The 24,738-nt window shown below is 46.2% G+C and overlaps 1 protein-coding gene across 1 annotated transcript in view; it reads right to left on the bottom strand.

Annotated features, from left to right (window-relative positions):
• The window catches only part of Bcorl1 (BCL6 corepressor like 1), a 45,804-nt gene that overhangs the window by 8,683 nt on the left and 12,383 nt on the right, over nucleotides 1-24,738 (bottom strand). Inside the window, exons 4-10 of the mRNA XM_077107252.1 lie at nucleotides 23,224-23,389; nucleotides 22,015-22,095; nucleotides 19,692-20,081; nucleotides 15,556-15,779; nucleotides 10,738-10,959; nucleotides 7,940-8,106; nucleotides 6,489-6,634 (exon numbers count right to left, since the gene is read on the bottom strand). Of these exons, the coding sequence (XP_076963367.1) occupies nucleotides 6,489-6,634; nucleotides 7,940-8,106; nucleotides 10,738-10,959; nucleotides 15,556-15,779; nucleotides 19,692-20,081; nucleotides 22,015-22,095; nucleotides 23,224-23,389 (1,396 nt within the window). The remainder of the gene's footprint in view (nucleotides 1-6,488; nucleotides 6,635-7,939; nucleotides 8,107-10,737; nucleotides 10,960-15,555; nucleotides 15,780-19,691; nucleotides 20,082-22,014; nucleotides 22,096-23,223; nucleotides 23,390-24,738) is intronic.

Below are 24,738 nucleotides of genomic sequence, written 5' to 3'. Positions count from 1 at the left end.
GCTCAATCCCCAATACCAAAAAAAAAAAAAAAAAAAGGAAAGAAAGAAAGAAAAGAAAAAAAGGTTTGGAAGCAGCTCAAATGGCCATCCACTGGATGGATAAACAAAATGGAGTATATTCATACAGTGGAACAGTATTTAGCCATAAAAGGAATAAGTATTGATGGGTGCTATGTGAAATAAAAGAAAAAAATAACTCATACAGGAAAAAAAAATCCATACATGCTATGACCTGGATGAACCTTGAAAACACAATAATAAGTAAAAGAAGTTAGTCACAAAGGCCACATTTATAAGATTCTGCTTATATGACATGTTCAGGATAGGCAAATCCATAGAGATAGAAAGCAGTTTGGTGGTTGCCAGGGGCTGGGGAAAGGGGCAGATGGTCAGTGACTGCTAATGGGGATGGGGTGTCCCTTTGGAATAATGAAAATTTTCTGAAACTAGATAGTGGTGATGATTGTACAACATCATGAGTGTGTTTACTGTCACTCGATTTTATACTTTAAAATGACTAAAACAGTAAATGTTATGTGTATTTTACCACAATAAAAACTTTTGAAACCACTTTTGTTTCCTGGCTCTAAAGACAGACTCAGGTCACCCTTAGTAACCTCCTTGTTTCCTGGTTAGGCACGAACTAGTGGAATTGTTTCACCTCTTGGTTCCACCTGAACAAAAAGCAGGCCCACAGCTTTTATGACAAATTCAACTGTGCCACCTGTGGATGCATGGCCCCGCAGTTATCAATATGCCAACCAACACAACTGGCAAGCTGATTTAGCTATATGTAGTTGCCACCAGCCCTCAAGCAACACCTGGGCAACAGGACAGGAGAGAGTCCAAAGGGCACAGGTGAAGTGAGGGCGTCACCTGCAAACCAAATCTCAGAAGGAAGTTGGCAACCTTCTTAAAGGAATGGAACTCATTTCCCCCCATAGAAAGCACCTCCACCACCAGATGCACCTTCCTTCTGGGTCATCTTAGCATCCTATTAACTGCTACCCATTTTTAGGCATCTTCTAAGAAACAAAGGGGTTCCTCCAGTAGGAGGGCATCCAGAGAGAAACTTTCAAAGCAGTGGTTGAGCAACCAGAGTGGGAAACCTTCAGTCATGAACATTAGATCTTTGGTGTTTCAGGAAAAAACTTGGAGGTTGCACTGTCAGCTTCTGGGCTCTTTACTCTGTGCCACTTGAGAATTGGAAGCAGTTTCTTCCAGAAGCATCTGTCAGGTAGGTAGGAGTCTACTCTAGGCCTAAACCTGTGCTTGGTGTCATGGAAGATAAAGGAATGAGAATGTAAGTCTCAAAAAGACAGAGTGTCTATTGGTCTTGTTCATTATTACCCAAACTGTACTAAGCCCAGTTCCTGGCACATAAGAGCTTAATATGGGGGGAATCACTATAAGGTGAGACTATAAAGTGCTTGCTCAACCAGCATGCCAAAACAGATGCACTCCTGCTGGTTGCCCCCTCCTCCCACAAGAGGTCACACAAGGATTCCATCAGAGCAGCCCAAGCTCACCACATTCCTGGGGCTCCTCTCTAGGGACTGTCTTCAGAGCCCCTGGCACATTCCTCTAATTCTCTGCACTGCCTGCAAATCTTTGTCATGTGCAGGTGAACCTGCCCTTCTGAGACAGACAAAAGTTAACTGGCCTGAGCAAAGATGGAACAGGCCTATGAGTGGCACACAGGAGGAGCTCCAGGACCTGCTCAAAGGTGCAGCTTCAATACGCATTCCATAGATATTCACATACAATCAGAATGAAGTGAACTTCCTTTTCCTTGATCCTCCCTACTCCTACTGCAAAGCACAACTTTCAGTCCTTTCCTCTTATCCTTTCCTTGAAAAAGTTCCCTGGGCCCAGCAGTCCCCCTCTCCTATGTATATAATCAAAAAATATGGAAAATGGATAGTAAAACACATACTTGTATCTGCATGATCATAGCAGCACTGTTGACAATAGTTAAAAAAATAAAAGGTGCACACTAGCAGGGCACGGTGGTGCACACTTATAATCCCAGCCACTCGGAAGGTTGAAGCAGGAGGATCACAAGTTCAAAGCCAGCCTCAGAAACTTAACAAGGCCCTAAAGCAACTCACTGAGACCCTGTCTGTAAATAAAATACAAAAAAAGACTGGGGATGTGGCTCAGTGGTTAAGTGCCCCTGGGTTCAATCCCTAGTACCAAAAAAAAAAAAAAAAAAAATAAGGTGTACACTGCCCAAAAGTCCACCAGTAGATAAAGGGAAAAGCACAATGGAATATATACACGCAGTGAAACATTACTCAGCATAAAAAGAATAAAGGACTGAGACATGCTAACACATGAAGAGACCTTGAAATCAGTGTACTCAAGAAAGAACCCAGACATGAAAGCCCCAGATTGTATGATTCCATTCATAACAAAATTTCTAGAAAAGGTAAATCTGTAGAGACAGAATGCAGATTAATGGTTGCTAGGGGTGGGTAGGAAGGGGAAATGAAAGCAACTACTTCATGGGTAACATTTGGCTTCATTTGGGGGTAACAAAAATGTTTTGGAACTAGATAGAGGTAGTGGTGGCAAAATATATTGAATGCAGTAAATACTACTGGATTGTTCACGTAAATCATTAATTTCACATTACAAGGAGTTTTACCTCGATGTGCTTTTTTTTAAAAAGCACCCTCAGAGCTTCATTCCAAGAGTAGACCCTCTCACCTCCATGTGAGCAGCAGCCTGCAGAGTTTCTCTGTTTCCTAGGGTTCCATAAACCCCTCCCCTTCTCTACCAGCTAAGTCACTAGCTGAGGGACATGAAAGGATTGAAAAAACAAAAAGCAAGCCGTCTTCAACATGGGGTCATACGGCAGAGGTCTCTAGAAAGAAAAACAAAACCCTGTGATTCAGTGACCTCAAGTGGTAAATTGCTAACCCTTCCATCAGTGGAAGGAAAAGCAGTCCTGGCACTGCCTTAGATGCCCTGACCAAGCTGTGGCAACTCTCTCTGACTCCAACGTTCCTTCCCACAGAGGAGGAAACAAACATGTCTGTTTTCCTTCTGCTCGCTTGGATATTACTCTTTTCTTCAAAGGGTCAAAGGTAAATCAGTCACAGGCCTGTCTGTAATTTGGTTCATGGGGGAAGCCTTCCAAAGGCCTCTTGGGGGGGCGGTTTGGACAGCTTGATACTCCAAGCCCCAAAATTAGGGTAGATACTGTTTACTGTCTGACTTCTAGTACCTAGCACAGCACCCAAAATTTAATAGGTGCTCAATATATGAATGGGACAGGGAGGGAGTGCCATTTGGTCCTTCATGATCTCACAGGAAATGAGCTTCACCTCAAATCAACCCAATATAAGAAAATCCACATTTACAACCCAGATGAATTACCAGCATCTTCTGCTTTACGAAAGGATTCATTACAGGATGCCTGTAAATAGTGACATTCTGCTGCATACACAGAAGATTTAAGTCACAGACAAGTCTTTCAGAATAGGGCCCTTGCATAAAGCAAAGGAAGCTGTACAGGAGGCATGACCCTGATGCTCGGGCCCCCTTGACCACTAGCAGAAAAGAGAGCCCTTTGTGCCCTACAGGGATTCACCTTCATTTTTGTCCAGTGAGACCTTCATTGCGGGGAGGAGAATGATGATAATCTATGAAGTTTGGTCAGGCAAACACTTGGGAATGAAAAGAAAAAAAATCCCCCCAAACAAAATAGTTTCTAAAATACCTCAAAAATACCTCAGCCAGATAGGCAAGGTGAAAACAACAACAACAAAGTCCATGAAAATGTATCCAGGTGGGGGGGCAGGGAAGGAATGCTTCCCTAACCTCCAACCTATTGCTTCCCGCAGTCACTATCCAGTTACTCCAGTGGTTTCTGGAGAACTGGTGGGGAGGAGTCCAGAGATGAAAAAAGAAAGCAAAAAATACTCAGATCAAAGCATTGAAAGAGCCCCTGATGTTGGTTGCACAACATCATGAATGTCCTAAATGCTACTGAATTATTCACTTTAAAGGGTCACATTAGGTGAATTTCACCTGATATTTTAAAAAAGCCACTGAGTATTGTCCTTTCACCTTCTCTCAACCAAATAGCCTTTGGGGCCAAGTTCCCCCACCCTTCCTGGGGGAAGCCTGCTGACTCCTGCCAGTGCTTGCCTCCCTGGGGCTGAGGTCCTAACCTGACTTGCTAGAACTTTTCCTAACAGGCTGATAGAGCTCAGTCTTTGCATGGAGAAGTGGTGACCTAATCTCTAAACCTGCATAGCTCCTGACCTCCATTATTAAGCCACCTCGTGCCTATGAATTGAGAAATGTTGTTAACATTTGAAAGAAGGTGCTCAGCCTGAATAGGGTAGAAGTACCAGTTTTAAGAAAAGTCTTCCCAGTCAGGCATGGTGACCCATGCTTGTAATCTCAGGCCTGGGAGGCTGATGCAGGAGTATCACAAGTTCAAGGCCAGCCTCAGTTACTTAGAGAGATCCTGCCTCAAATTAAAAAGTGGAGGATGTAGCTCTGTAAAAACACCTTAGGGTTAAATCCCTGGTACTGTTCCCCCAGCAAAAAACAAAATTCTTCTCTGGATTTTGCAACATGAACGGGCATTTGAGTTAGTTTAAGGAGATGTCAAAAGACTGATTAGGAGTTGGTATGAGTTGACAGTAAGAGGAAGAGGGGGAAAGAGGGGTTGGGGATATAGCTCAGTGGGTAGAGCACTTGCCTAGCCCTGGGTTCAAGGCCTTAGGTTCAAGCTCCAGTACAGCAAAAAAAATGAGTGAGAAAGGTGTTTATTTCTAATTTTTTTAGTACCTAAAAAGTATTTAAAATGGTCTCAACATTCAAACTCTTTGGGGGGTTTTAGAAAAAAAGAGTTCCTCTGCTTATCAAGGTGGTCAGAGATAGCTTTACTTAGACCCAGAGAGTTCTGAGACTCTCAGGGAGATTTCTAGCCTGGAGAGGCCCCTGCATTGGCCAGTTTATGAAAGAGTTTCACACTGCCTTTATCATATTGAGATGTTCAGGATGTTCATCTGTGCCCCATTTTCCTGGGAATCCAGTGGAGTACAGATAACACATGTATATCTGAGAGAGAATGCATTTGTGCCTGGTATGTAAGAGGGGGCCACAAAGAGCACATCCCTAGCGACTAAAGGGAATGATGGTTATCACTGGCCCAGGACAAACGGCTGAATGGAAATCCAGAAGTTGCTCTATCCCTTAAGAACAGAGGTTTGAGGAGCCAGAGCTAGGGGGAAGAAAAATGGAAAAGGTAGCCCTCTTGCCTCCCGGGCTGAGGTTCAGTCAGGCTGGGAGGACTGAGGCCTAGATTCCAAGGTTCAGGCCAGGATCTGAGTGGAGGGGGGCTAGGCAGAAGTCAAAATCTTCATCAGCAGTCTTCCATCACCCTTGCTTTAATCCCCAGCTTCCACCAGTCTAAAGACAGTGCACCCCACCTGTTTTTCCTTTCATCAGAAACTTCAGCTCAGGTTCACTGAGGTAACCTCTGTTTAATAGACAAATAGGCCATGATTGGGAACCCAGAATTGTATCTCTGACAGGTAGGGTTTGGGGCCGGGGTTCGGGAATAAGTAGATCCAAAGTCCAGGTAAGAGAGGGGTGAGAGGTCTTAGGTTAGTTGGTTCCTGGTCCAAGAGTTTCTACTGCAAACACTGAAGTCTCTAACCAGGTTCAGAGATAAAATTTTCAGCAGCTCTGTTACTCAGGCAGTCTGAAGTAACAGCCAAGTGTCAAAGCTATGATGTCACTAAGAGGTGGGGTTCTGTATTACAATGTCAAATCTAATGAGATTCCTACTGAACATATATAAGCTAGGTGCCACCTTTCCCCTCTTCCCCCTGCCCAACTCAGTAGAGCTATCTACCTGCACACTAACAGCTGCTACCCACTATGGAGAAAATAAGTGCACACTGGCTTGTGGTCCTTATCATGGGCCTGGACACAAGTCACTTTTCCAGAAGGGACAGGTGAGGGTGGAAGAGATGAAATGGAGAGAAGGGGGATTACATCACAGTAACCACTGGTAAGAGCTGTGAGGAATAAAGCTTCAGGGAGGGTCCCAGGGGTTTCACTTTGATCACAAAGAAAAATTGCAAAAACAATAGCAACAAGCTAAGCATCACTTCTTTGCCACTGACATCCCATTCACAGCACAGATCAACACATTTTGCCCCCAACCAGATCTACTAGCAGAGCTGCTGTTCCTCAAAGAGGTCTACACCAGATACCTAGTGAAATGGGTCCCCATGGGCTTCCAGGATCCTGAAGAGGTTGAAATGTGGACACATACAGCAAGTGGCTTTTTATTTTAAAGTAGTTAGGGATTTCTAAGAAGCTGAAAAAAACATGTGAAGTAGGAAGGTGCTCCTCATAGGTAGCTGTTTGGGATGGAGGAGGATGAAAAAGATCCCCTGACAGGTTCAGGATTCAGAGGTCAGAGGATACTGGCTGCAAATCTCGGCCACACTTACCACTCAGAAAGCGTTTCATGGTGTCGCTGCTGGCCAGCTTCATGGCTGTCTGACCCGAGTAGGTGGCCAATGTGGGATCAGCCCCATAGGACAGCAAGAGCCACATGGTTTCCAAGTTGTCATTGACCACTGCATCATGAACTGGCCTGTGGAGGTGATATGGGGTGAGGAAAACAGGGTCCAAGTGGGAACTATGAGCTTTAAGTTTCAGGCTACTTCATCAGAGAAAAAAAATGATATGGCCCTAGGATAACTCCAGTGGAATGTGACTAAGCTCCAGGGAGGGGGACCACCTCTGACCTGTAACCCCCCCATACCTCCTTCTCTCTCTGTGCTTCTTTCTCTTCTCTCCCCTTACTCTCTTTACCTCAGCCCCCCACCCCCACATCTTGGGATAGTCCCTAGGGCACAATGAGGTGCCACTAGTAGCTCAGAAGAGAACGGGTCCCTGACGAAGGTTAAAATTAAAACAGATACAGGGGTTAAGACCTGAAGAACCCAGGTGACCGCCCAAGAGCAGGGATGGGCAGAGCAGCTCCACACAACAGTCAGTGGCCAAATGGAGGCTGCAACTTTTGGTCTGAATCCCCCTGCTTGTCATGTAGCTCAGGTTTATTTTACCTAGGAAGTAGGTCCTCTGGTAGAACAGAGGAGAATGTAAGTTTCTCTAAGATGTAGCAAGTATGTATTTGTTTTAAAGTGGGTAGGAAGCAAATTATAGTCAGGCTTGGTGGTGTACACTTGTAATCCCAGCAACTTGGGAAGCTGAGGTAGGAGGATTGCAAGTTTGAGGCCGGCCTAGGCAACTTAGCAAGGCCCTGTCTCAAAATAAAATTTAAGGGCTGTGTTGTAGCTCAGTGGTAAAGTGCTTGCCTCGCACACATGGGGCCCTGGGTTCTATCCTCAGGACCACATAAAAATAAACAAATAAATAAAAATAAAGATATGATGTCTATCTACAACTAAAAAATATTTTTAAAAAATTAAAATGGAGGACTGGGGGTGTGGGTCAGTGGTAGAGACCCTGCCATTCAATTCCCAGAACCACAGAAAAAACAAAATTATAAAAATCAAATCTAGAATCTTAATCTAAGGTCAGCCTCCCATTAGTTCCTAAGGCCCCAGATTCTGCCTGAGACAGGGCCCCACCAGGATGAAATGAAGGGAGGCTTAGTGATCTTCCTGGTAAGAGCTACATGAGATGGGATGAACCTTGGAAAATCTTAGCCTCCCCTTAGTAAACAGAGTGGACTGGCCATCCAGGAATTCATTCTGCTTTAAACTGGTTCCCTCTTCAGTCTACAAAAAATTTTCCAAAAGGCTTCCTGGAAAGGGCTCTCTGCAACTCGCTGCTTGGTGTGATACAAATGTCCAGGCTGGGGCAAGTTCTTTTCATGGAGGGGCTAAGCTGGAGATGGGACTGGGCCTCAGAGAAGGAGAAACTTTCTTGCCTTGTGCCATCCTGTGCACTACAATTCACATTGGCACCATGCTCCAGCAGGATGTTCAGGATGTCAGTCCAGCCCCGGGAACAGGCCTCGTGCAGGGCTGTGTAGCCAGCATTATCGCGGTGATTGACATCCTCACTGTCCTTCTGGAGGCAGTACAAAACAACGTCCTGTGGGGATAGGGATAGCTCCATGAACAAAGAGAGGTCAAATTCTCGGAATCATACCAGTTAGACTTGAAGCCCCCCCAATATGTCTCAAAATCTTTCTTCAAAGAAGTCAGTTCTAGCCAGGCATGGTGGTTCATGCCTGTAATCCCAGTGACTTGGGAGGCTGAGGCAGGAGAATCACAAGTTCAAGGTTAGCCTAAGCTTAGGGCCTCACTCAGCAATTGAATGAGGCTCTAAGCAACTTAGTGAGATCCTGTCTCAAAATTAAAAATAAAAAGGGTTTGGGGTGTAGCTCAATGGTAAAGTGCCCCTGGATTCAATCCCTAATACCAAAAAAAAGAGAAGTCAGTCCTGAGCCACCAGTCACCAAGACCCCAGCTCTAGGCCATTTCCTTGGCAGTGGAGAGGCATTTTCTTATGATAAATAGCACTCATCTAGGTAGTTGTCACTGGGGTAAGGTCCTCAGAGGGGCTCCCCTGCCCACACAGAGCTCATACTCCCAGACCTGGACTCCCTGAGCTTTGTGAGCCAGCTCCAGTCCAGGAAAATGATGAGATGTGGTAGTGAGCACAGCTCTTGGTGGTAATTCAAGAACTGGGAAGGAAGAATTGTTTTAAGTACCATCCTTGGATGCTGGGCTCAGCAGGAACAATGTCCCTGCCAGTTCCAGCCCTCCCCTCAAGTCAGGATTTTTCCAAGCATAATTCAGTCATTCATCTATACCTTAATGGTTAACTTCCTTGGGCTGAGCAGACAGGACCAGAGGGGAACTCCAGTAACTTGAAGCACCCTAGCTGGGATGGATGAGGCCTTGGGTAAAGGGCTCAGCAGATATTGACTGACTGACTTTCAGAACAAGGTACTTGCCATCAGCCCTCTTTGGGGCACTAGGAGATGGGAATCTTAGCCCTTCTGCCTGATACCTCAGAGGCTAGCTGGCCAGAGTGAATGTGCGTGTGCCTGTGTTGGGGGGGGGGGTGCTGCCACCTGTTCTCAGAAACTGGCCTCCTGCCATCCTTACCATACAGATGTTCACTTCCAGACCATTCCTTTCCTTCGAATCCTGACAGGCTTCCCTGACCTCTGCTTCTGCAGTGATGGCCTATTTACTGGTTTTGCCTTCCACACACGCACACAAGAAAATAACTTTGAGGGCCAGATGTGGGCTACCATGCCTGAAATCCCAGCAATTTGGGAGGCTGGGGCAGGAAGATCCCAAATTCCAGGCTAACCTTGGCAACTTCTGCTGAGGCAGAAGGATTCCAAGTTCAAAGCCAGCCTTAACAACTTAGCAAGACCTGTCTTCATATAATAAAAAGAAAAAGGACTGATTATGTACTCAGTGTTAAAGTGTCCTTGGGTTCAATCCCCAGTACCAAAAGAAAAAAAAAAAGATGGCCATGGGAAGGAGACACTATCAAGTCTTAACAACTCAGCTTTCCTGTGCTGACCAGCCTGGCTGGGAGTGGCAGTCTTAAAAGGAATAGAAACTTGAAAAGAAGGCATGCTATTTGGGCATGTTGGCACATGCCTGTAATCCCAGTGATTAGGGAGGCTGAGGCAGGAGGATTTCAAGTTTCAGCAATTTTGCAAGGCCCTAAGCAACGAAGTGAGATCTTGTCTCTAAATGAAAAAATAAAAACAAGAGAGGACGTGAATCAGTGGTTAAGTGTCCCTGGATTCAATCCCAGTACCAAATAAATATGTAAATAAATAAATAAAGGGCTGGGAACATGGCTCAGTGGTTAAGTGCCCCTGGGTTAAATCCCCAGTACCAAAAAAAAAGGCATGCTATGTAATCTAGCAACTCTACTGCTAGGAGAAAATTCTGAGGAAATCATCAGGGCAAAAATACATGGTGAAGAGAGTTTGTATCAAGAAAAAGTGGAAAATGACAGAAATGTGTGACAACATAATTTAATCATGGTAAATGAAGCAGTCTTCTAACCCTACCCTGGCACTTGGAAATCAAAAGATCTTGGTTTGAATTTTGACATATATATATTCACAGTATTGAGTGATCTTGAACACATCATTTAACATTGCTAGCCTTGATCTTCTCATCTGTAAAATGAGGATGATAAAGTCTATCTCCATAGGCTTACTATAATCAAAACTCTTATTAACATGACAAAAGGGGTGTTCAATAAATGCCAGCTGCCTTTCCTGCCTACTTTCCAATGTATGGGGAAGTAGTAGTACAAGGTGAGGTTAGCAAAACTCTGCCCCTCAAGCATGCTCCTGACCCTTCTACCAGAAGCCAAAATTAGTGGAAGGTGCAGAGGAGATGAAGAGTGAGCAATAACCACCCCTGGTCCTCTCTGAGGGTGGGAGCTACCACAGAGGGAAATTCAAGACGAAGTGAAAATCCCAAAATCCCCATCCTGGCCTAGGAATGCAGTGCGTGATGTTGCATTACCATTTCAATTGCATTTATCCCAAACGGACATTCAAATAAGCGTGCATTCCCACACACTGAGATCAGACAAGGGGCAAGGCAGCCCCACAGGCCATGTGGGCAGTAGAGGGAGGCCAGCTGGGACTCAAGCCGAAGAGGAGCCAGTGACAAGACACTCCCTCAACAGAGGCCCAGGCCAGTGTCATGTGTGGCCACAGGGGAGCTGGCTCACCTTATAGCCAAGACGTGCTGCCCGCTGCAGGAGGGTCTCACCAGCATTTTTGTTCACAATGAGCCGCCGTGCCTCTGGGGGGATCTGCCGAGTTGTTGGTGACTCTGAGGCCTCCTCTGGGCCGGCACTTCGGGACTTAGAGGGTGTACATGGTTCAGTGGGCTTCACTGGGGTGGGAGATTTGGGAGATCGTGTCTTCTGTTGGCTCCAACGACCTTTACCCTGGAAAGCAGAGGTGCAGCCCTGGGTCAGGCCAGGCAACCAATCTCATCCATCATGGCCATGCCACTTGGCTGCCAAGGCCATCTCACCTCATCAGTGTTTCATGTGGTGCTTTGCTGAAAGTACCCCAAGTGGCCGTAAGACCACTGCCAACTTTGAGGCTAGAGGTTGAGCAGGTCACACTAGCCATGTGGAGCATTTGTTAGATCACCATGGCTTCCTGTGCACTCCCACCATGGGTTAGGGAGTGAAGAGAATCAAATCTTCAGCCCATAAGCCATGGAATGATAATGGGTTTGGGAAAGTGAGGGTACAGGGTATCCCAGCTTCTCTCAAGCACTCTGCAGGCCTTTGTTACCTGCCTCAATGTCCCCTCATGTGGTCTGCATGAGCCATGTCTATAAGTAAGGAGGGCAAAGCGAAGCAGAGACAGCTGTCATTTAAATAGTCACACTTCTTAATGCTTTTACTCTTATTGCAAAAATCTCCCCCCAACTTCCCACCTCACAGGCTTTTCCCATCTTTCACCACACCCAGCCCCCAGATCATACTCAGGCCCACCTGAGGTGCGGGACCAAGATGAGGCTTGGGAACAAGACAGTGCTGAGTTTAAAGCTTGCCTCTGCTACCCACTACCTGTAACACCTGTGGCCTGGTCCAACCCCTCTGAGCCTTTCGCCCTTGCAGGGTCTGTGTGATAATGAACTACTACTGCAATGAACAGGGAAGGAATTTACAAAATGTTAGTAGAGTCCTGTCCTCACAAGAGGCACCTGGGTGCCTCCCCCCTGCCACCGCTATTTTGAACTGAAATGTCTATGCAAGTTCACATGCATGTTCCTACCATGGCATACTGGTAGGAACATTGGTTTATGGGGGCAAGTAACTTATTTCTTTAATTTAGGGGTCTTTAGAGCAGAAGGAACTGTACTTGAGGAGCTATATACTTAGGCAATGAGATGTAAGAGCCTCTTCTGTCTGGACCTAGGTTAGATGGTGTGATTTTAAACTTGGGAGTTGATGCCATAGTTGGATGAGACTTGGGAAGGGTAAATATACTTGGGAGTGATATGAATCATTGAAAGCCAGAGGGAAGACTGTGGCAGCTACCCTCCAAAATGGCTCTTGAGGATCCTCCCCACCCCGTGACATTCATTATTTTGTGTAACCTCCTCCTCCAATGGATAGGGCTGACCTGTATAACCAGTAGGAGACTGCAGAAAGGACCATGTATCACTTCCAAGGCCAGGTCCTGAAAGACATTGTGGCTTCTGCCTTGTTTTCTTTTGGATCACTCACTGTGTGGAGAAAGCCAGCTGCCCCATATCATGAGAATATTCAAACAGCCTTTTGGGGAGACCCATGGAGCAAGGAAGGGAGGCCTCCTGCCAACAACCATAATCAACTTGCCAACCATGTGAGCCAGCTACCCCAAAAGCAGATCTTCTGGTCCGAGTCAAGCCTTCAAATGAATATAGCCCTGGCTGACACCTTGACTACAACCTCATGAGACCCCAATCCAGACCCAGTAAAGCTGCCCCTTAATCTCCTAAACCCCAGAGACTGTATGAGACAATATATGCTTAGTGTTGTATTAATCCACTACATTTTAGAGTGATTAGTTACACCACAATAGAGTTAATATATATACTTATCCAAATCCCTCAGAGCATTAAGATTTCACTTAAATCCTATATACTCTACACTATTCTACAACACCTCTGATCCCAGTCCTTCTTTTCTGCACATCTGGAGCAGAGAAAGAATCACAGACTGATGTCCGATGTCTCACTTTCTTATTTCTTTCCAATGTTTTATGTTTTTTGGTGGTGGGGGGTGGGGTTTCTGTGGATTGAACCCAGGGTGCTCCATCCCCAGCCTTTTATATATTTTTTAAAATTTTTCAGATATGGTTTCACTAAATTGCTGAGGGTCTTGTTAAATTGCTAAGGCTGGTCTCAAACTTGCAATCCTCCTGCTACAGCGTTCCAATTTCCTGGGATTACAGGCGTGCACCACCATAACTGGTTAGTGTCATTGTTTTTAGCATTTTATGGGTAAGTCTTGATTTCCTCTGCTAAGATTTAAAAAAAAAACTTTTTTGAGACAGGGTTTTACCATGTTGCCAAAGCTAGCCTCTAACTCCTAGGCTCAAGAGATCCTCCTGCCTCAGCCTCTGCAATAAGCTACCAGGCTAGGTCTTAAGCTCCTCGGGGACAGGGTTTATACTGTCACCTTCTATTTAGTTTCTTAAAGCACTGGACTCAGAACTCAGGGTCATCCCTGAGTCCAACAGATAGGTATTGTGTGAGCCATGTATAGAGCCTTGGGTGGCCAAACCTAGGAAGACAAAGTCAGAAAAGGAGAAGTAGCAGAGAAAAGATGAGGGGTCAGGGCATTTATTTCCTCTGGTAAATCCCAAGATCACGAGAAGCCCAGTCTTCATCCCAAAAGGGCAGAGGTACAATCCCTAGCAGGAAGACACCAACTATGAGGGTATAATGTTGCTTTATTGCCAGGAGAATGGGGCATTTAATGGCAGGACTGGAGGATGCTGGGTAAAGTACCAGGTTTTCACTAAGCCAAGCCAGAAGCCAAAGGGTGACTCTCTTTCTGGGGGCCAGAGCTGCCAGAGAGCAGGAGGGAGGCTGCCTGAAAGAGGGAGGAGCAAGAACAAGTAGGGGGACCCCTCCTCCTCTCCAATTCCCCCTGGCTCAGAGCCCTTGTGGGAAGAAGCCCTTGGCCAATGCCCTGCTTTAGTGCTGCAGAAGCGTCCCCCTCCCTCCCCCGCCTTGCTTTCCACTACAAAGCCCATGCCATGGGGGCAACCAGAGCAGGTGGTGGGGACTGGGAGAAAAAGAAAGGCGGGAGAGAGAAAGGGAGGCCCTGAGGAGGGACAAAACCCTCTCCAGGAGAACATTTCAACAGACACACTGCCAGCAGAACAACCAGACAGAAGCATCAGAGTGTGCGGCTGGTTACCTTTGTGTGGGACTGGGCCATCTGAGTGTCTGGGGCAGAACAGGGGAGGGGAGGGGGAAGCAAGAGACAGGGACGCCCACCTTTTGCCAGAGCTGCTCAGGGCTGCAGTGTTTCCTGCCTGCTAGCCCCCTCCCCCTGTGTCTCCAGGATACAGATAGAAGCCACCCATTCAGAGTCTATGAGGCACATGGAACCACTGGGGCTGCAGAGGTAGACAGGCCTGCTCCAAGTCCCAACTCCGGCCCTCTGGACCACTGAGTGACCATGAAATGAATCCCTCACCTTCCCTCAGTTTCCTCACTATAAAATGAAGATAATATAAGTACCTAAGTCTCCAAGATCCACCACAGGAATTAAGAGCAATAACATAAATGAAGCAGAATTAAGAGCAATAATTTGAATGAAGCAGAATTAAGAGCAATAACATAAATGAAGCATTTAGCACAGACCGGGGATTCCTTGCTCTTCCCTTAAGCCCCTCCCTGTCTTTCTACCACTCTGGGGGTGAGAGGAAACGGATGCCACACCATGCCTCTGTCCCCTCATTCGTGCCTCTGCCTGAAGCACAAGGATGCAGACCAACCCTCGGAGAGTACTCTACCGTTATCAAAGCCTGTCACAGACATTGCCTCCTTTGTTCCCCCAAGCACCCTTGTGAGACAGAAAGGGCATGAAGTATCAACTCCATTTTTAAAGATGAGCAAATAGACTCGAGTACCTTGTCTGAGCTGGAACAGGGTTCCGGAGAGGGGGGAGCAGAAAGGAGGGGGAGATAAGCACCCACTCTTTGATAGTGCTATTCAGGGATCCCTGCTCAGGAGCTGGAGAGAGCAGTAAGAATCACAACCACCAAAGCAAGCCCATTATAGCCTGTTTGGGTTTTTTGATTGTCAATGACAAATACTTATTATGGGTACAAACTTTACCTTAGACCTTCGCTTTCTTCAAATGCAAAACCCACCCAGGATGAGGACTAATATATTTTTTTCTAAGGATACAGGGTAGAACCCAATACCAATGCAGTGAGCATCAGATCCAAAAAAGATGTCAATTTTAAATGGGGGTGCCTGGCTAATTAGTGAGTGCCCACTCACTCAAAGAAATGGGGGTGGGGAGAGGCAGCTACAACTTGGACCCAAATAGAATTCCTTCAGCTCCACCCTCAAGCAACCTTTGTCTGGACATCAAAACCCTTGCTTCTACAAGTTGTTTTCTACCTTGATTGACTCAGAAAGCTCCATGATTGGTTTCCAGTGAGTTAAGCCCAGACAAAAGCTTCTTGATTGGATGTTAACAAGCTATTCAGGCTAACATCCTGCCATATTCTTTAACTCTTCCTTAACTCAAAGGAGATCCAAGGATTGTAGAGGAAAAGTCATGGTGGGCCAAACTCTATAGTTGGCTATAACTTTAGTTCCCATTCTTCAAATCCACCCCCAACCCTTCTGGAACTAATTTAGAACTCTTTAATAAACATGGGTTAATTTGATCATTACCATCCACTCCCTCCCTGCCCTCCCCGAGAAGATTCCTGCTGGAGGAGTTCGGTGGAAAGCTCCCCTGCCACACACACATACTCCTGTCCCCTGCCCTGTTCCCCTAGTGGCCACATACCTTTGACTCTTCTGAGATGTTTGCCATGTGCTTGGTCTTGCACTTTCGTTTTCCTGATGGCTTTTCTGAATTGTCAAGGCAGGCTGGCTCCTCCAGGTTATTTGGGAGGAAACCATTTGGTGAATCTGAGATCCCCTGGGCTTTGCTGGGCAAGAGAAGGTTCCTGTTCCTGAGGCGATGCTCCGAACTTTGGGAGGGAGTCTTCTGCTTACGATTCTTTGAATCTGGGCAAGAAACAGGAAAGAATAGATATCAGAGAAATGCAACACTAAAAAGCAACGCCATCCTCTAAGATAATCAGAGGACTTCGGGGATTCGAATCACTGTGCAAAGTTGTGTAACTATTAGTTCTTGGTATATTATGCAGTGCTGACTATTCCACTCAGTGCTTCTCAAATGGACAGTATAGTTCAACACCAAAGTCCCTCCTCCACAAGCAAGAGACAGCTCCCAGCCCTGCCAGCAGGGTGGCAGCCCATCTGGCTATTCCCAAGATGAGGGTAATTTTAAAGAATTTTTCCCTAGCCCAGAACAAATTAGAATTTCTTTTCAACTTTCTCTCTGTCCTCTTTGTCTCAATCTCCAATATAAAAACAAATCTATTCAGGTATGTTGGCAAACACCTGTGATCCCAGCTACTTGGGAGGCTGAGGCAGGAGGATCACAAGTTTGAGGCCAGCGTTGGCAAATTAAGAAGATCCTGTCTCAAAGAATAAAAAGGACTGGGAAAGCTGGGTGCGGTGGCACATGCCTGTAATCCCAGCTGCTGGGGAGGCTGAGGCAGGAGGATCACAAGTTCAAAGCCAGGCTCAGAAACTTAGCAAGGCCCTAAGCAATTTGGTGAGACCCTGTCTCAGAATAAAATGTTAAAAAGGGCTGGGAATCTAGTTGAGTGCCCCTGCATTCAATCCCTGGTACCAAAAAAGGGGGCAGGGGCTGGGGATGTACCTCAGTAGTAGAACACCCCTGGGTTCAATACCCAGTACTGCAAAAATACAAAAACAAAAATACAAATTGAGTGGCTCCACTGAAGTATCAGTATAGTAAGGTGGGGGCTACACGTAGAAGGCTGCCTTTATGGTCTATCCAGCTAACTGCCTTGTTTGTCACTCTCTGAAGACACAAAGATCAAAGCAACAGAAACTCCCCAGGACTAGAAGGTGTCATGGGCCTACTTAGCTGGTGGGCAATGGAAGAAAACTGCCACCTTCCTTGGTTGGAAATCAAGTCACTGGTGTCACTGAAACACACAAGGCCATATATCTATTTCTAACCACAACTCACTGAATAAAGTGCATTCTAATTTCAAAAAGGCCTGCTGGGAACTCCATTAGCAAGAGCCTCAACCTTAGGGTTTGCCCTAAACTCCATGTGTAGGGGCGAGAGATTGTATTTGCTCTCATCTCTTAACATCAGTGTTGTGTGGCCTGGCCACTCTGTGACTGGACAGAAGCAAGCCAGAAGCTCTGTGAGCCTGTTTCCATACCTATAAATGGGGAGAATATAATCCACATCCCAGTAGTGGTGGGAGAATTAAGTGAGATCATACATGCAAACTCCTTTACAACACGTTATAAAAAGTAAGGCACGATTATTATCTTATTTAAATGCAAACTCCCTAGTAGAACCATGCCTGTGTGTTCTTTATCTCCCCCATGGGACTGAACACAAGTACTGGTTTTTTGCCTAGCACATGGCAAATGATCAATATGTCTATGAAGGGAATTAACTATAACCTCAGTTTCTCTACATCCTGAAATGAAGGCATTGATATCCAAGAGTTTTCAACTCACCTCCAGCCACAAGGACTCTCATGTGTGACATTGCCATGGGCAAACCCAGATATGAGAGTCATGGTTCCAATATGGCAAACTGTCTGTAACTTATGTACAACTCCTAAAGCCACCTCTTTTTCCCAACTAGCCCTAGCCCACTGTCCAAGAATTGCTATGCTGGATGGTCTCTAATGGCACTTCCATCCAGAACATCTAAACCAGGGCTTTTGATGCAACACGTTTGGACTGAGGCAAAAGAGGAAGGAATAGAATGGTGCCTTGTGAGGACCTCAGGAAGCATGAAGAGCCATATTAGAGCATTTAATGCCACAAGAAAAGAAGCAGCCCCCTCCCCATTTACCTAGGGCAGGGAAGGCTCTGGAGTTTATTCAATTGCAGAGGAACAAGGGCTTTATAAGAGTACATAAAGGAACAGAGTGGAGGTAACAGGTGTGTGAGGGGAATGGCTCTTCCTACCCTCTCCACAGGTGAAGAAGGGAGACCAGCCAAGCCCAGGATGAAAGGAAAGGTCACAAGGCTCAGACAGGAGGAGGGTGACCTGCTTGTCTGACATTGATCTGAAAAACAGGTAATAGTAGGAGGGACTAGAATTTCCTGAGGAGAGACATGTACGTCAGACAATTCTTGCATGAAAATGCCATCATTAAATCTGGAGGCAGTTAACCAGACCATATGCCAAAGCCAGCTGCCTCAACACAAAACACTTAGATACATCCGTGGAGGGATAATGACCTATTTTCCACAACTGGAGCTCCCCCCAAATCAAGCAGGATGCCCTGATCACTGGTATTCTCCCATGTTAATTCCTGTTGAATGCTACAGAGAGCTCTCTCCGCACTGGGTAGTAAACTGGACCAGGCAACCTTGAAGGTTGTTCTAGTTCCAAGAACTGATAGCTCCATAGGAAGCTTCCAAGCTAGGAAACCACCCCTCATTAGAGAAGATCAGGTGCAACAAAGCTCCTCTTCATCCTAACATAAGTGGCGCAGGCCAATGATTTGACAACTCATTCATGACCAATCCATTATGGTTCTGGAAAAAGAAAGGGAAAATTGCCCCCACTCACTCATACAGTTGAAAATTAGCTCAATTACTCTCTTGAGCACAGGGATAGGTATCATATATATGTCCACTTTAATAGAGTCGGAAATGAGGCTAAGCTTTCTTTGCATTATTGCAAACCCAGAATCTACTACCCACTTGATGTGAGGTCATTCCATTTTTAGCTAATAAGGGAGCTGCAGGTGTTTACCAGCAGCTCAGAATGAATACATCATAGGAGACAATCAATTGTTGTTTCAAGGGTAGAGGTCAGAATATAAGGGGGAGACAGAAATGTTTTAATCAAACACAGAGATCTGCCTTTTTCTCAATTAAAAACCCACTACAGGGCCAGGCATGTAGTGTGTGCTTGTAATCCCAGCTACTTCAGGATGTTGAGGCAGGAGGATCACAAGTTCAAGGCCAGTCTGAGAAATTTAGCAACATGTCTCAAAAAAAAAAAAAAAAAAAGACTGGGCATGTGGCTCAGGCTCAGAGGTAAAGCACCCCTGGGTTCTATTCCCAGTCCAAAAAGAAAGAAAGAAAGAAAGAAAGAAAATCCACCACAGGAATGGGCCTGAATAGTATTTAGTGGAGCATTCTGATATTAGCTTCTTGTGCCAATCTGTGCCTTCATGGTCATATTTTTTAGCATCTGGCATGGCCAAAAAAACACTTGTTTTTCTCTTTGGACTACCTACTTTTCCAACTAATGTCCAACAAAAAAAGATGCCACCTTGGGTCACCTCAAACCTTCACTTCTGAATAATCTTTGTGGTTTTAACTGAGAAAGCAAAGTTATACCCACTTCTACTTGACGTTCTTTTGTTTGTCTGAGGGAACCACTGTACTTTTGTTTAGTTTAGGGGCTGGAGGTATCTCAGGAAAGATGGTCAATGCCCTCTTTTTTCTTGATCCCAAGATTCTAGGAGAGAGAACCTGTCTTCCTCAGACACAACTCCCCTAAGCCAACCAGAGGACTCACTGGTATGGTGTTGGCCAATGCCAAGGATGTCACAGTGGCCTGGCCCACAGGTTCAGCTAACTATGGGAAACCAGAGGGCTTAGGCCTTCATGTCCTCAGCTTATCTGTAGGCCAGTCAGAACTTATTCAATCTCAACCTCTTGGGGCTGGAGTTGAGTGACCCTCTCTAGCAGCTGAGATCATAGCACCAGGTTTCTATAGGTACCAAGGCCTTGGGCTGGTGTAGAGCAGGCAGAGGTGGGAACATGGCGATGCCCCAGGGTTCTCAGAAACCAACCTTGCTGCTGGGACAGTAGTCCCCCGGCCAGCCTTACCTGCTCTCCCTTTCCGCTGCTGCTCTTCTTCTTGCTCGGTCAGGTACTCCCCAGTCTGATATTTTCGGCTCTTCTGCCGTCTCCGTTTCTTCCTCTTCACCAGCCCCTCCTCCTCATCTTCCTCCTCCTCCTCATTGGTGTCCCACATTTGCCGGGCGGCCTCTGTCCTCCAGGGCATCTCTCGGGCTCGCCACAGGTGCCTGCGGCCCTGGCTCAGCAGAGTCTTGTCCTGGGCATGATGGCTGCGATACTGGGTGTCCCGCTGAGTCTTTCTCACCTTTCGACGCTTAGCTGGGGTGGGGGCCACCTCCTCCTCTTCTTCTGTGGGGAAGACTTCCTGGCTTCCCATGTCATTATCTGCCATACCAGCAAAGGAGCTACAGATGCTTCCTGTGGATGGGATGTACAGAGGACAGTCAGGTATCTCTTCAGAGGACTAAGAATGATGTTGACAAGAGTGCCCTGCACTTGGAGTTTGAAGGTCTGGGCTCAAGTTCAGGCTCTGCCATTTATTAGTTAAATACTTTGGGAAAGTTCCTTCTGGTTCCTCATCTATAAAAAGGGAATAATATTCTCTCTTTGCTGACCTCACAGGACTATTCTGGGGATCGAATGAAATCTTTCACTGGTGTTTTACAGAGCCCAGAGTATCATACAACTATCAAGTATTAAAAACACACAGCTTTATTCATCCACAGTGCTGTGTCACTTGAACGGACTTCACAAACTCTTGCTTCCTGCTTACAAGGTGCCAAGCATTGTGCAAAGAGCAAGAGAGAGCTACAGGCTCCCGCTGACTGGGAAACAGGGGCTGAGTGGAAGGTGAAGGAAGAGCCCCTGCTCACTCTGTGGCCCCACCTGTCTCACTGACAGAGCCACCCTGGACAAGCAGACCATCACAAAAAAGTCTCAGAAAAAGCAAAGCAAGGAGCCCCTTTCCTGTAACAGGCCCTGGCTCAGTCAGGCCCAAATGTATTGGAGCAGGCTGTCTTCCCTTAAACTGACCCCACCTCCTACCAAGCTGCCAAGAGTTCAGGGGTGGAGCTGTCTCCCCGCCCCTCCCCCCACCCAGCTGCAGCTGTTCCTCACCGCTGGGCAGGCACTTCCCCCTCCATTCACAGCCACCCCAGGATGGATGGCACCTTTCTGGTCCTTCTGGGCCACCTTGCCAAGAGGCCATTTTTTCTACTCACTCTTTCCTTTACCTCTGCTAACAATAAAAGTACAATCTTAAATTGGCCTGGTTTCGCACTACAGGAGATCTGACACCTTCCTGGGAAGCGCTGTGAGACACTACCATCTTTCTCCCAAGGCCCAGCTGTTAACTTGACAATCCCAGGACCCCAGTGAGGTCAGCAGCAGAAAGAAATGGTTCTAGGGGAACAGAGCTGCCCTTGACCCAAGTTTCAAGTGGGTCAGACCACTTAAAGATAACAGCTCTCCAGTAAACCTTCCATTATATGGACCAGGCAGGGAAGAAGTGTTCTGGTTAATCTAATATTCTGGTTAATACAGCATCACCACAGAGATCACACAGGGATCACCAATTTTCAAAGAATCAAATACACTACAATGTGTTTAACATGAAAATGGGACTGGCAGTAATGTAATCGCTCTCTGATGATTCAGAGGATACTTCAGGATTTTGTGAGACCTCCAGGCCATCATTATGAGCCCCAATTACTACCACGCTCGCCATGTGCTGAGGTGCTGTTTAATAGAATGTCAGATCATTGAGTTTACAGTGTGCCCTGCTTTCCCATTCCATCCAATTTGCATGGAAATCTGGGTGAAGCAGGGCAACCATCTCCAGTCCTGTGTACCAACATGGAGCAAGCAAAAGAGAACAAAGGCTGGAAAGGACTCTTTTTTTAGGCCCTGGGGATTGACCAACATAAATTCAGGGTGCCAAAAGTGAATCTGAAGGCCTTGACAACTCAATGGCCTTTTCAATTCTGATGATGCCTGTCATATCAGCCAATAAGACCCAGGTCTAAAGGTTATGTCTGTACCTGAGATGGGCCCCAATAATCATGAGATGCCAAAGCTGAGTAAACCAGCTTTTCTGAGTGGCACAGGCCTTTCCTCTTATCAGCTCCCAATAAGAGATGTCATCACTGCTCTGAAAAGCTAAGCAAATAGTCCTAAAACCATGGGCAACACTCCTAGACCCCACCCAGGGCTCTCTTGTATCTGCATTTTAGCCCAGTGAAGCAAATTCCCAACTTTCTACCTGGGTCAATGGCAAAAATCTCTCAACCACATGTCTACCTCTCTGTTCATAGAAGATGCCAAGACGGACCACAATCTTGGTCTCACTCACCAGACTGACTGCGTGTTCGTGTGCTCAGAACCACTGGGATAAAGTCACGGAAACTGCTCTTTGCTTTCTTTTCCAGGGAACCTAGAATTATGTGTGGTTTGGGGACAGAAGGCAGAAACATCACAGTCAGAATCTAAAAAATAAAAAACCCACTCAAGAGGCTCAGGTGGGAAAATCAAGGTGGGGATTCTTATTGACCTTATGGTTATCCAGGGCTATCCCCACTAGCTCCTCTTATACTGCCATCACATACCTATCTCTTTTAGGGAAGGAGCTTTTCCCAGTAGTTTTTGAAAACTGGGAGTTGTGTCATTTTTGCTGACACCAAAAAAGGCAGTGCACACAATCGATTCAATTCAACAGCACACCAGAAGGTAGAAGACCCAGCTGTCCCTATGACTTGAAGGCTCTGCACCTCCACTGAGTTATAACTGAGCTGGAAGAAGTCCCAGAGAAGGGCAACCTCAATGAACCTTAAAGTACTGAGTGAGGTGGGAAGACAAGAGCAGGGGGTGGTCAACAGAAGAAAACTGTTATATAAGAGCAACCTAGAAGAGGCAGGTCATGTCAGATGAGCAAGGCCATGAACAGGGACTGCTGTGGTCAGACATGCCTGGGAGTCTCTCCCTGATGAGGGCACCCAGGGACCATCTATGGCAGAACACACATGTCTAGTACATACTCCCCCTCACCCCAAACATCCTGTGTGCCCATAAATGATAATGAAGGTTTAGGATATCTCTAAACCCTTGTAGCTAGAGAGCTAGTGATTTTTAAAATATTTTTAGAATGGGAGTTTTCCAGTATACTCAAAGGTAGAGAAAACAGCATGATGAACCTCCATTCTGCTGTCTAACGGGGGTTCTAATAATTTTGTCTAAATCTTCCTAAGCCTGTTTCTTCCTCAAGCCTAGACACACTGCAGGGAAATGGGCTGGCTACTCTGTTACAGGACTGCCATCTGTCTATCTGCAAATCACTTCTTTGGCTTTTGGAGTGTGCTGTTTTTTAATGTGAGGGGCAGAATACACCCCTGCTACCTCCCTTCTCTTGTCCTTGACATCAGAGATAGCAATTATATCTCCCTTCCATAGTGAAGAAGGCTCACTCTTCCAGTCTCTGGGTCCCTCTTCTCCTACTAACATGCCACAGGACACTCTCTGCAGCCTAACACAGAAAGCTGGGGCCACTGGGGCCACTGGGGCCTACCTTCCTCATGGCCATCAGCTCGTTTTCCTGGAGATTGGGACTCTGGCTTTGTTTGCTTCCGGTGCTTGTGCTTTCCCCTGACTCCATTGTGCTCTTTTCCTGAATCTGAAGCCCCCCTGGGGCTTTTCTTGGTGGGTTCCTGGGGGTCACTGGGAGGCTTCCGGCACTGTAGAGAGGTAGAGAGTCAGGTCTGAGATCAGTTTTGCTTAAGAAAGTTCTCCCAGGGTTGAGCCAAGCACCCATTTCTGACACATGAACATGAGCTGCCCAGGGTGGGGTGGGCAGAGGAGAGGGACTCCAGGGAGCTACAGAGGCTCTCCTGGACTGAATCTAGTGCCCTTACTGGTCCCCATAGGCATCCACACCCCATCACTTTAAAGAGGTCTACAGAATCTGTGCTGACAAGCCACTGAACACATACCCAAAGTCATTTTAAAAGGTGCAAAGTCAGGCCCCATATTCTCTATACCCAACACCAATGGAGTGATGAGTTTTAAACAAAAATGTCTCTTCTGCAAGTTGGGCAACTACATTGTTTAAATAACATCATTGTGAATGGTATTGACACCAATGACTGAAAATAATTCTCAATAAGGGCCAAGTGAAGAAACCTGTCTATTTTCATACGCAAATTAATATCAGAAAACAAATTCAACTAAAGCAAGAACATGGCACAGGAGAAATTCCCTTCCCATATTTTCTGAAACACAATTTAGAGATCCCAGCCTGGTTAATAATGCCACTTTATACTCTGAAGCACTTTCAACTTTGCAAAAGGCTCTCATGTCTATTATTGGAATTTTTTCTTCCCAAGGACACTGACAGAAGAAGCTATCCCCAGTGAACAGATGAGGAAACTATAGCTCCAAGACTAAAGGTTAAATGACTTTTCCAGGGCAACACACAGCCCAATGTTTACTCACTCAGGGGCTTTCATGTAGCAGGCCACCTTGTGAGTTGGCTAAGTTGTGCTTGCAGTGAAAAAGATGAGGAGCTGGGACTAAGACCCACTGGGACTGACACCCAGAGCTTCTGGCCCCACTCTGGGCTCCCACATCAACTTTCTTTTTTTTTAATATTTATTTTTCGATTGTAGTTGCACACAATACCTTTATTTTATTTATCTTTATGTGGTGCTGAGGATTGAATCCAGGGCCTTGCACGTGCTAGGCGAGCGCTCTACCACTGAGCCACAATCCCAGCCTCCCCACATCAACTTTCAATGCTCTCCTTCCCTACTCACGTCCTCAGCTGCCTTTGTTCAGCCCCAACTCCCACCTACTAATGGGACATTGCACGTGTACCGTGGTTGTCCTTATATGCTGCAGTTTCACTCTTAGCCTAATAGTCTGATTCTTATAAACTGAGGTTTCTATGTGCCACTAAACAAGAAATAGGGCACCAGGCACACTGGCACATACTTGTAATCCTAGTTACTCAGGAGGTTAGATCAGAAGGGTCACAAGTTCAAGGCCAGCATCGGCAACTTAGCAAGACCCTGTCTCAACATAAAAA

This window comes from Callospermophilus lateralis, chromosome X (genome assembly GCF_048772815.1).
Source record: "Callospermophilus lateralis isolate mCalLat2 chromosome X, mCalLat2.hap1, whole genome shotgun sequence".
Lineage (NCBI taxonomy): Eukaryota > Metazoa > Chordata > Mammalia > Rodentia > Sciuridae > Callospermophilus > Callospermophilus lateralis.
The sequence above is the reverse complement of the archived record's forward strand: the minus strand, read 5'-3'. Positions and strand labels throughout refer to the sequence as shown.